This window comes from Lissotriton helveticus, chromosome 7, assembly GCF_964261635.1.
Source record: "Lissotriton helveticus chromosome 7, aLisHel1.1, whole genome shotgun sequence".
In the NCBI taxonomy this organism is placed as follows: Eukaryota; Metazoa; Chordata; class Amphibia; order Caudata; family Salamandridae; genus Lissotriton; species Lissotriton helveticus.
In genome coordinates this window covers 362,783,296-362,796,339 of record NC_136068.1, presented here as the reverse complement: position 1 = coordinate 362,796,339, position 13,044 = coordinate 362,783,296, and the positions used below count along the sequence as shown (strand labels likewise).

Here is a 13,044-nt window from a genome sequence, read left to right as displayed (position 1 = left end):
GGGGAATTGGCAGGGCTGAATAATAAATCCCACACAAAAGCTAGACAGAGGGCAAATACAGCAAACTCGGGTCTCATTGTCCTCCTTAACTCAGAGGACACATATTACGCTTCCCTGCTCTTAACAGACTTAACCACCTGGTCGGATAAAAACGTTATTCCCACCAAACCAAACAGGCTTTAAAAAGGGATGTAGGCACAATAATAAATATACTAGAGGCTGCCATTATTTCAGATCAAAGTAAGCAATTTAAACACAAGCAACATCTAACCTTTGACTTCAAAGCTGCATTTGATCATATAGTCACCAGCTCTTGTGGCTTAAATTGAAAAGGTGGGGCCTACCAGATTTACTTCTCCACACCAACAGTTTTCTATACACGGACACTGTTGGACCTGGCCTCGTGGCGTGGTCATCCCCTGTTCCTCCGCACCCTGTGAGCGCACCCTGCACCCTGAGTTCCCTGCGCAGCACCCCGGTAGATTAGCGGCCCCCGAGTTTCCTGGTCGTCCGGCTTCCCAAACGCCCAGAACCCGTACCTGGCGACCAGGCCTGCATGCCCCATGCCGAAACCTTGCATGCCCCACAAGGCCCGGCGGTCATTTTCCCTTCCCGAGATCCCTGACTCCCTGGGCCTAGCGTGACCCCGGTCCCAGCGAAGCCCAGACTCCAAAGGCGCACCAGTCCCGGCTGGGGGGTAAAGGGCTCCCCAATGGAGATAAGCCAGGGAGTTTCGATGGCACCTCCGGCCTCCTCGGAGAGACTGGTATCTGTCACCTTTGGCCCTCCCCTGTGGACCAGTTTCGATCGCACCTCTGGCCTCCCCGAGGGCTGGCTCCAGACCTGCTGGGCGTCTGGGAATTCCCGGACGCATCTTCCAAAGAGATCAAAGAGCCAACCGCCGGACCTCGCCAACGACCAGCCTCTAAGGCATGAGACCTCCGCCTGCGAGGGTCCGGACATCAAAGGGCTCCTGGACTATATCAAGGCCGGCCCCACAACTAGCGGGCAGTTGTATCTTGGACCTGAAGCCCTGCTGATCTGATCGCGGCTGGCCCTAAGAAGAACTCATCTTGAACTGTTGAGCCCTGCTGACGCTGTCGCGGCTCCCTCTTCGTAACTAGGAACTGAACCACCTGAGCCCTGCTGACGCTGTCGCGGCTCGATCTCAAAGACCATCGGCGCCCTGCTGACGCCGTCGCGGCTCAAGCTTGAACTCGTACCATCTAAGCCCTGCTGACGCTGTCGCGGCTCCTCAAGAACTTCTCCGGATCGAGCCCTGCTGACCCCGTCGCGGCTCGAGGCGTACTGTGGTCCGGCTGGACCATCGACACTACCATCACGACCTGAGCCGACTCGACGTGAGTGAAGCAGCCAGTACGTCCACCATCTTCCGTATCCCCCGGCTCGAGGATTGAGAGCTGTGCGCAGGTTACGCCTCGTACTGGCCCAAAGGCTAAAGACTGTCCCGCTTCCCTCTTCCCGAATCCTCAAAGACTTTGTGATCCCTCGATCATTTGTACATAAGAGTGCTACTTTCTTTTTACTGCTTATAAAGAACTTGTTACTAGAATTCAACGGTGTGGTGTCTGTTCGTAAGTGTGGTGGGAGCTCAGTACGTACGATCCTAGGCTCGAAGTCCTCCCCGGTGAGGACCTCACGATAAGACTCGGCAAGATCTGTGGGAGAGGTGGGTCCTGGGGTGGTTGGGTGAGCAATACCTGGCCCTCTGAGATCGCCCCTTCTAACAGACACTAGGGTACAAATCAAATTGGGGGACGGCACAAGACTAACTAAAAATAACCACATATCAAGGCTTACAGCAGGGGTGTTTTAGCCTAGCATCTCTATAATCTTTTTATGTCAGACCTTCCACCTGTGTAGTGCCGGGCAAACTCACTCCCCACGCCTGGGCCCTCTTCAACTCTTCCACTTATATGCAGACGGTATCTTAAGTCAAACCAAAAGCGGATTGCAAAAAATCACTGAATGCACTGGCCAGTTATGCAAAAAACGAACCATCTAAAGGTAAATGTTGCAAAACCTAAAACAATGTCACCCAACACTTCTCTGGACCGTGCACCCAGATTCCTTTTAAATGAAACTTGCCTAGAGTCAGTAGCAACTAAAAATATCTGGGACTATACTTGGACTCAAGAGAACGCTTTGCCCAACAAAAACAGTTCATTAAGCAAAAGGAGACTTCCCTGACACTGCATCACCCTGGCAAGGAAGCTGAACGGGCCATCATTCCAGGCGCTCTGAACAGTAACGTCTAATGCAAACTATTACTTATGCGAGTATGGCGATGAAAGGCTGAGATGTGGAAACACTGGACAAGTTACAAATTAAAACATTAAGGCGAGTGTTCAACTTACAACAAACTTCTTCTCCAGCACAAATCCACCTTGAATTTGGCCTCAAACAAGAACTATCCCGAAGAGCGGCAGCAGTGAAAATTGGTGCAAAATCAGCTGTTCACCTAATTGACTAAATCAAGCCTTATGGCCATCACTTCAACATAATGAGTTGTCAGAACACTAAGTACCTAAACACCTCCATCAAGCAACTCGATTTCAGGGTGCTATAGACATCAGGTGCCATGTATGATGCGGTTAGAAGGGCAACAAACAACTACAAAAATGATCTCGATGCTAGCAGACCAAAACCAATTCAGTACCCACTCGCACACATGGAAGGAAAAAGCCCTACATTATGTCTTCTGCTCTGTGCATGCATATTCCTTGTTCGGTATAATTGTTGATTTCGCTCCTTAAGTATGGAAAACATACCAGCATTAGCAGCAATACCAACATGGAAAAACAAAAGGGACAAGAGTATGCAGGGCATTTTCATAAGAAAGATGTTCTGATACATCTCCTTTGTATCTGCCCAGGATTGCAAAGGCTCAGACGACAATATGTAAAACTTTGTTACAATGACAAATATGTACATGCAGGAAAACCATCATAGCATGTTTCAATCCTGGAAACTCGCAGCTAAAATGGAAATTCGTAAAATATTTAGACTTAGCCTGTCGTGACCAGCCCGGAAAACTTTTCACTAGCCGACAAACGCATCCACAAATTATGTAATCAGGTCTGTGATGTCTGACCTCCACACTTAGTTGCAAGTTGTCAAAAGATCGAAAAACGGACACTATTGACGGATGGCTATCTTACATTTTAAACTGTTGTTCTGCAGCCGATATTAATCTTTACTCAAATGTTTTTTAAACCTGTACTTTCCACCTAATTTTAATCAGCTGGTGTGGAAATGTGTTTTAGGAGTTACAATGCACTAGGTCTTCTTCCAAGTACATGATACAAAAGTTCAATACAGTAGATATTCACGGCTAACACCATGATGCGCCTTGGCAGGTTCTCTGAACTCTAATAGGTCAAATCCTATTCATGTTGTACACAACTGTCTGGGGTAATTTGAAGGCGGAAGATGGGCTCAGCAGGATTATGGAAGTAAATGGGTATAGGGAGGGTGTCTGGTGAAATGGAAGGAACATTTGGGTGTTAGATTTAAGGGAGGAAGGCAATTGTACAACCCATATTAGGAGAATCGTTGAATACTGTATCCTATGTACTTCAAGCATAAGAAAAATATGAAACTGAAAATAGAGTTTCTATTGGTGGAAAGTAAACATTGCAAAAGCATACTCCTCAATCACACCAGAATGGCAATTTTCTAGGTGGAGAAACATTTGGATCCCATGAAAAACAGAGGCACAAGCATTTTGTGAATCTCATCCTGGGATAAGATTGTGTTTCTTAACCGCATCGCTGCGGCGGCTTTTCCCGCTGTGCGCGGTAATTTTAAAAATACCGCGTTACATGACGAGCTGAGCTCGTCATGAGCACACAGCGGGTTACGCTCATGACGAGCTGAGCTCGTCATCAGCCTGGAAGGGTTTAATTATTGTTCGATTACATTGTGAGAAACGTTGCACAAAGAAAAAAATACTTACCCTTTAAGCATCTGTACGTAGCAGAGGAATCTACAGCACTACATGTCACAAACAGACGTTTATAGGGTAAGTAAAAAAATTTGTACAAGGCATGTGTGGCTGTAGATACACATGCTGTGCATAGATTGCAAAGCAGTTCTCCCCTAAGCAGTGGCTAGCCTGTGGATGTTGCAGAAGACTGAAAGAGGATACGTAGTACAGCCTGACCAAGATTTGCTTGTTGGCAGGCTAACCTGTCTACAGAGTAGTGCTTAGTGAAAGTGTGTGGTGTAGACCAAGCATCAGCTTTACAAAGGTCAGTTATTGGGATGTTTCCAAGGAAGGTCATAGAGCCCCTTTCTTTCTGGTGGAATGGGCACCTAAGAGGAACAGGCAAAACTTTGCTTTTCGCGACAGGTTTAGATGCATTTAACTATCCATCTGGCTATGACTGATTTTGATAAGGCATTAACTTTATGTGGTTCAGAAAAAGCAACAAACAATTGTTGGGTTTTCTGAAATGGCCTTGTTCTGTCTATATAGTACATTTAGGCTCGCTTGACGTCTAAGGTATGAAGAGCCCCCTCTCCAACTGAATCAAGTTGTGGAATGAAAACTGGAAGTTTTATAGACTGGTTAAGGTGAAAATGGGATACCAACCTAAGAAATTTATTGTAAGTGCGAAGAACCTTCCTACATGTTACACGGTTAATGCATGAAGCTCACAAACATCCCTTAGTAATGTGATATCGACTAGGAAAGCAGCTTTTCAAGCGAAATTGTAAGGGGCATGAAAGGAGGGGCTCAAACGGGGGACCCAAAAGTCTTGAGGACAATATTAAGATTCATACTGGGGCCAGAGGCACCCAGGCGGGGAGGAATGACTCAAGCCCCTCCAAAAAAGCTTTAATGACTGGAATCCTGAAGGGCAATTCATGTGGTCTATTTTGGAGATATGCAGCCACAACTCTTTGTTCGGCGGACGACATCGCAGTGCCCTGAGCAGTCGCCCACTTACAAGCAGTATGAAGCACAAGGGAATCTGGTAGAAGTTGGTCCCTAACAGATAGGGTCTGCAGGGGAGGCTTTGTACTTTTGTCAGCCAGTGGGTTAATATCGCAGGCCTTAAGCGGTTCCCTGAAATTATTAGAAGCAGGCTTGAGCAGCTCCTTCAACATGGATGTAGGAAGGTGGCTACCTGACTATGGTTACCCCAGATTTTTTGCCTGTGTTTAGCTGGTTTTTTGACTTAGTTGACCTGGTTCCCTGCTAATCAGGGCCCCAGGCCATCTGCTCTCTCTGTAAAATGGATTCCATGTACCCTAGGTACATACCACAAATTGGAAATGGACTCCTTGTCAGCCCCTGTATAATGCACTATAGGTGCCCAGGGCATAGGAGCCACCAAGGCCTACCAGGGGCTGCAGCATATCTTTTGCCACCCCTGGCTGGTTCTTAAATTGACACAACTGGCTGATCACTCAGCTGGGGTAAGGTGGTGTAAACACCCCTTGCTTAGATATAGTATACCTATATCTAAACCTATATCTGGACACATATTAACCTGTGAGCCACTCCTATGGAAGGCCTCATCAATCCTGGAGGCAGAGTGCGTGGTTTCATGTGAGATGGAGCTCTAGCATGAGCTGAGCCTGTCTGCAGCTGTCGGGAACAAATCCCTAAGCTGTTTCAGGATAATGCCATACCATATACTATTAAGTGCCTTATAATCCTCGCGGTTATTTAGCAACTTTGGTTTGGCTTTATCAAAACATGTCGTGTAAGGTGTCATACGCTTTGGAATACCATCCCCTCGCCAGTTCTGGCGACGGGGATGGCATTCCACCCCTCTAGAGGGGTAAGACATGTTACTTCACTTTAATGCGGTTGATTTCTCCAAAGGCCTTAAGATCCACAAAATGGATGCCTCTGCCACAGACAAATGTCTGGACCCCTGGAGCTGACCGAAACCCAGTCAAGGGGGTCCTGGACAAAGGGTTTCCTGTCACAGGAGGGTGTCACCGCCCTCCAGACAGGAGATAGTGTATTGTAGCAGGGAGGTTTGAAAGAAACCAGACACTGCCTGGGGCGCACAAGGCTGCCCCTTGCATAATCCGGCCAAACCGGTTCTGGGGCACTCCAGCCCTCGTGCCAGGGCGGCCTGGATCAAAGGAAGGGGGTGTATCCACCCACTTCCTGGGTCCCACCCATAGGAGGGGACCTAGCAGGTAATCACGCCCACCAGATTCGAATAAGAGTGGGAGCAGTGCCAATGCACATCAGATTTCCTGGAAGAAACATTTGAAACGATATTCTGGACCCTTCGCCCTCCATCTCAACGTGGAAGCCCGAAGAATCTCCCTTGTGGTCAAGGAGTGACCACCCTGCAGCAGCAGGCACCATCCAGCCCTCGACGTCTACTTAGTTGCAGTTCCCGCCGGAACTCGAGCGACTGAGATCGACGAGATCAAGCCTGCCCAGCTTCTAACAGCCCGATCCACAGTCCCTGCAAAGCTGAGACCCGTGGAGGCGACCGGAAGCGTGGGGCACGCCATCTTGAAGTGACCACGAGACGCTGACCGTGCAGCCCACGAGTGACCCTCGAAGCTGTACACCGGGGTTTGAGAAGCCCCCACCCTGAGCTACTCCTGAGCCGAAGTTCAGCCCTCCACACTCGACGAGTGCTGCGTGGGGCCCTTTGGCACGATTTGGCTCAACGCGTTGGCCCGGTCACTTGCCAGCTGGCTTGTGGTCCCTGTGCCGACGAACTACAAAAGAAGACTCGTGATTCTGGTTGCTCCAGATCCACACCAGCTCCCCTGAAAAGGAGCCCCGACTCTGACCTTCCTGGTCCGAGTGAGACGCCATCTTCCAATCCCGCGTGGATTGCTCTTACCAAGGCTTGTTTGCTCCAAACCGGAAGCCGACTGCACCGACGGTGAGAGCCTGCGTGGGACAGATCGTGACCTGCTCCTGGACGTCGCAGATGCCCCAGAGCCCACGTGACAGCGAAGAGAAGCGCCTCGACGACCACCTGATTGCGCCCGACATTGCCTGGTTCCGTCCTGGTTCCACCCTGGTCACTGCTGAGTGACCCAGACTCTGTCCCCTCTGCTTTCAGGTACTCTACAACTTGAGTCCACTCTTGGACTCCACCGGACACTTCGTCTTCACCCTGCCTGCAGCCCTTTCAGCTTCAAGCACCAAGAGCCTGCGTGTCAAAACCCGACGCCACTTCGACCCTGTGCACCCACTTCCTGTGGGTGAGGTAACTTTGCTCCGCCGGTGTTCCCACACTGGTGCACACCTCTAGGGTCTGTGTGTTAAGTTTTGTTCCTCTAGGTTCAGCGGAAGTGTCCTTAAACTTTAACTATTTGACTTTTACGCACCATTGGTTAACATTGGTGCATGCGTGCGCTTTCCGCACCTCTCCCGAATCCCGAGGGCCATTCCCGACTTCAGCATTGCTTGTCCTGACTGCTCCCAGCGATTCCCTAGGCCCTAGGCCTAACCACTGCTCGAGTGGCATCTCTTATACCACTTGTTTAGTATATGGTTTGAGTGGCCCCCTGCCCTCATCCATAATTGTGCAACTTTGTATGTTTAAACAGTGCTTTTGATTTAACGCTTGTGCCCCTTTATTCATAAAGAATACTGGGGATTGTTTTTAGTAATAAACACATATATTTTTATAATATATACTTGTGTGGTGTCCTTTCATTTGGTATTACAGGATTGTATGTGGTAAAACAGCTCGCTTAACACGACCTCTTAAGTTAAGCCTTTAGGCTGCTTAGTCCATGCTACCCCTCGGATAGCTTGTCTAATAAGGTTGACTTACAACCAGACACCATAAGGGGATTGTTTGGTCAGGTAGTAGGTGGTTCCAGAATTGGAAACATCCCCTACCAGGCCAACTTCTCACAATGGAGCAATGTCCTGAAGAGAGTCTCCAAGAGTGAATCCTCTTTGACAGGTTCTTTATGAATCTGCAAGTTGTGGTATGCAGCAGCCCTATTTAGAACCTCATGGTACGAAGGTGTCATCTGGTGGGGAAGGTCTGACAAGGTAGAGGTCAGAATCAGTATCGCAGGCGGATCTACATTATTAGAGTCTCAATGGTCTCCCTGTGGTGGTACATCATAAGTGTCCCAGCCCCCAGTCTGGGATCAAGTAGAGGACTGGTGTCTTCATCAGGCTTCTTTAGCTGCTTTGGATGAGGAGGGGCTCATGTGCTTCAAAGTTGCTCTGCCTCTTAAGAGGCAGAGTATCTGACGTAGGAGGTTGTGTTGGTATCAAACTCATTTGGGGTGAATGAATTTGTCTGACGCGGGCATCAAGCTGCTCCTGCAGCTTCTGAAGGACCAGTTTGTGTTTCGGCACAGACTTGTGCTTCGAGGCTGATGGATTTGGATCGGCGCCGATCTGGGAGCAGTCAGTGCAGAGTATGTTGGTTAAAGAATTTTCTTCAACAGCGAGATGTAGCTGGGCATGGTATCTGAAGTGGACGGTCAATGCCAATTTTGGCCCGAAGTCAGTAGCAGTGCAGAAGCATTAGCAATCCAGAAGCCTGCTTCTGTAGGTCCAGAGCGGCTGAATGCCTCGTGAGGTAGAACCTTGGAGTGGTGTCTTGGAAGCTGTACTCGTGACCTTTTGAGCTGGTGTGAGGTCTTCGATCTCGAGGTCAGAGCCGGAACTCTTCAGGTGAGACTACTTGTCAGCAGCCAAATGCTTGTGGTGCTGTCCTCCTTTTGAAGTCCTGGGTACTGAAGAGGTTTGGAGTATATTCACCATCCCAGCACAACATCGAGTCAACTGGTTTGGTGGTCTCGAAGGGTCTTCTTTGACCAAAAAGACCAACACACGTCACAGTAGGCCACGTCATGCAGGGGTGAGGTAAAAATTACAGACCTGGTGAATGTCGGCCCAGGGGTACTTCACACAACATCAAGAGCGGCATAGAAAGGGGCCTGAATGGCAGGAAAAGTGGGAGGAAAGAGGCCCCGCTGGTATCCGGAGTAGACTGGCGAACCGTACCAGAAGGTAACTGAAAGCATTGATCCGAAACCAGAGAAATGATAGGAAACGCAGTCGCAAACACCAACGATGGATAGATAGGGACCTTGAGAACCAAAATGACCTCAGCAACGGCATCAATCCAGAGCACAAAAGCACACATCCCAATCAGACGGGGGGAAAAAATCTAGCAATGAAGCCGATGACCATGCACACTGCAAGCAGTGGAGTCACTAACTCATGACTTGAGAAGAATTCTTCAAAGAAAAACGTGCACACATCCAAGCCCAACACTAGACGGCAGGAGTATGCACAGCATATGCATTCACAGCCACACATGCCTCGAACAGATCTTTTCAAACATAAGATCCCAAGCCACTTTAGTGCTCCTTGTTTATTTTAAGCCAAACATGATCGATAAAATGGGGCAGAAATATTGAAGAACGGTTTTGAGGCACACTGTGAAAAGACAAGGTGGTTTCAGTGTCATCTGAATAAAAAGGTGCTGTTGGACCCATGAAGCAAATAACTGGTGTCTGCATGGAGAGTGGTAGAAAAGTTCTTGGCAACTCACCCCGTGGTTACTGTAGTCAGCTGTTTATCATTTGTTGTTGTCACTTGGCAATTTAAGAGTGATTAGCATAATGCTAGCTTACAAGTCATTAATAAAACCAGTTTTCCTTTATGAAAGCTAAAAAATGTGCATTAAGGAGGACTAGTAATGCAACCAAACTTCCAACATAGTACAGTAAGGTTATAGCTAGCTCTTTTACATGACATATTGGATACTAAAGACATGAACTTTGAAAAACATTGGTAACTTGTATTGGCCTATTAAACTATTTAGGATCCATCCAACATCTTCAAAGCTCGTCTGTAACCTATAAGAAAGACATTAACTTCGAATCCTATGAAATCTTCCTACATTGTTTTACAGGAAGTTGCACAATTAAAAAGTTTCACCCAAAAGCTTTAGGTTAAAAAAGTGCGTAGTGCAAGGAGTGGTAAGGTACTATATCCAGAGTTTGAAATGTTGCTTTAAGGTCTGGCAGCTGCAGAAACTGTGTTCCTCTTAAACACCATAACTAGTACCCTTTCGCCACCAGACCAGAGGCCAAACCAGTATCATGTGCGAAATTTCCTAAGATTAGTAGTTGCCCTTTATCTTACTCTACTTGCTATTAACAAGCCTTCATCAATAAAAACATTTTTATTCAATAAATAAGATTGGTTTCTGTTTCACATTTATTTATTTTAGAGGTTTGATATAGCGCTGGCTGGACCCGGGGGTATCAGAGCGCTTTACATTTTAGAGACAAGAAAGGTCAATATGACAGGGGACATATATAGCATCAATGTATATAAACATTAGCCTCATGTCACTGACTGTCTAACAATGCAGTTATGGAGGACATCCCACTCGCATCTCAGTTGTAACAGAGTCCCAGGCATTTTTGAAGGATTGGTTCATCACATCCTACATACTGCAAAAACGGCTTTATCTGAGCTGAGCTAATCCGAGAAGACTTTGTTAGGGCATGATAATGCATTTTTTACAATGCAAATTCCTGTTTTTCAAATGACCTTAGCAATGCAGTCCCCCATCAGCCCATTTCAAATAGAGGTTTTGCACGAAACCTAGGATACTGTATCCCGTGATACAGTGACAGAACATATTGCTTCTTCAAGCTCCACATACAGCTGTACATAAAATATGCTACCTATGCAAGCAGGAACAACCTACCTTTCAGCAGATCGGGGTGCTTGGTGTGGACCAGATTGGTCAGGTCTCCACCATCATCCAGGATCATATTCAGTGGCTTGCCGTCCTTGAAGTACAGAGTTTGCTCGATGCACCAGATGTATTCCTCGTCAGTCTCCCCTTTCCAGGCGTACACTAGAGAAAGAAGTATATATCATGAATGTGGTTATTGATTACGCAGCAAGGTAATGCCACCAACGACAGCATTAATTCAAAGTCAATTACGGTGAACAATTCAACCATGTAAACTATGAATGCTCCACTATTGGAGCAAGAAGGACTGCCACTGCCCATTAACAGTTAGATCAGGGAGAGTTTAAATTTACAGCAACATCAGCCCATCGACAGACCAGCTTTTTTCATATTGTAACCAGAGTCTGGGCACATTCCAATGCAGCACACAAAAACCAAGAGCGCTCTATTCCACGCTGCCCACCTACACTGGTTTTAGTACTATCACATTTATCTCATCTACTGTATGTCAACAATGTGGTCCTAATAAATAAAACCCAAATTGACCTTCAAAGACTTCTTGCCCAACAAGGTTTGTACACTAGTATCAACGAGCTGGAGATTAATGTCAGTAAAACTAAAAATGACAACCAATAGAAAGATAAACAAGCATGTGCAATGTGATACTTGCATTTGTGAGATTTTGAGCTATTAGCGCTGCAAATGCTAATGATTGTTTTCCCTCTAAATACCCCAGCAGTAGCCCTAGTAATAGTAAGTGACATTTTACTTAAGGAAAGGGTGCAGTACCAGAAGCTGTTACTAGGTGTCCCTGTGGAGTTGTAAAGGGATTTCTGTTAGGCACATGAGGTATTGTATATTTAATGAATTATAAAGAAAACGATTGCTGCTCAAGATACGTTTTCATTTGTTTCTATTGGAAGTGAGATTTTTGTTAGAGTTTTAAAAATGCACCATACTTTTAGCTAAATAACCAAGAAAAGATCATTTTTAGAAAGCAAGCTAACAAGAAACGCACTTGCAAGAACAAATGGAAAGGTATGTTCTGTTGCAATTTATTTGTTTTCTAATATGGAGCATTAATGAGTGCAAGCGTTTTTCTGTAGGCTTTGGAAGCCTTTGCGGTATGCAGTGCTTTACCTTTATATGTTGTAAGCTAAACTGCGCCATGCAAATAGGGGTAGAAAAGTAAAGAAATAGATAGTAAGGGCAGTCAGCCGCCATGTTGAAAGAGAAAATAGACAATGCTGTAAAGGTGGCTGTCTGTCTTTTAAAAAAATGTATTTACTTCATTAACATTTGCAGCATGCCGCGTAGAAATGAAAGGCTGCTGCACCCGCTTTTTAGGTCGAGCCTGTCCCATTCCGCAGGAATGGATAGGATCGAATTCATGTCGGCAAAATCCTCTTCAAACTAAGGGGTTTCAGCCCGGCGTTTTCTTGCAGTTCACGTGAACATGCACGAGCATTCACGGCCAGGGCTTCTCCTCCCCTAGCAGCACTCGTCCCCTAGCAGCACTCCTCCCACACCAACAACTCCCCCCTCCCACACCAGCACCTCCCCTCTCTCTCCCCGCAAACACAGCCTTGCCGTAGCAGCACTCCTCCCACACCAGCACCTCTCCCCGCCCACACCAGCACCTCCCCTCTCTCTCACCGCAAACACAGCCTTCCTTTCATTTCTCCTCCCCCTCCCCAGCCAGCTTCCCCCAGGCCGTGTTCCATATCGTTTGCTACCTCTTGTATTTTGTTGCTCTTGATACTTGCACAACTGTCACTATTGTCTCATGTAACGTAAGCTTTTGTAACATGCTCACTTGTAATTTTGGCTTCATGTATCTAAAAACGCCTCCCTCGCGCTCCTTTCTCCCTCTCTCCCGCTGCCTAGTCCTCCCACCCCCTCCCTCTCCAGCGCGCGCTCCACTCGCATCTACCTGCTGCTCCCCCGCCCACCCCCCCACTCCCCCAACCAGCAATTCACACAAACAACCCCACTCACCCACGCAACGCCACTCACCCACGCAACGCCACTCACCCACGCAACGCCACTCACCCACGCAACGCCACTCACCCACGCAACGCCACTCACCCACGCAACGCCACTCACCCACGCAACGCCACTCACACACACGCAACGCCACTCACACACACGCAACGCCACTCACACACACAACGCCACTCATCATATTGTGCTGCAAAACTAAATACTTATAAGGTCCCACAAGCGAGACCTATTGGCAATGCCAATGCTTGTTTTTCTTATTAATTTACTTGTGTAGCAAATGCGGCACGCAGCGCTTTAACTTTAAAGGTGTAAAGCTAAAGCGCAGCGTGCC

General features: G+C 47.3%; 1 protein-coding gene across 1 annotated transcript in view; it reads right to left on the bottom strand.

Moving 5' to 3' along the window:
• AHCY (adenosylhomocysteinase) overlaps positions 1-13,044 on the bottom strand; it is a 194,800-nt gene that overhangs the window by 105,036 nt on the left and 76,720 nt on the right. Inside the window, exon 4 of the mRNA XM_078652177.1 lies at positions 10,719-10,871. Within this exon, the coding sequence (XP_078508303.1) occupies positions 10,719-10,871 (153 nt within the window). The remainder of the gene's footprint in view (positions 1-10,718; positions 10,872-13,044) is intronic.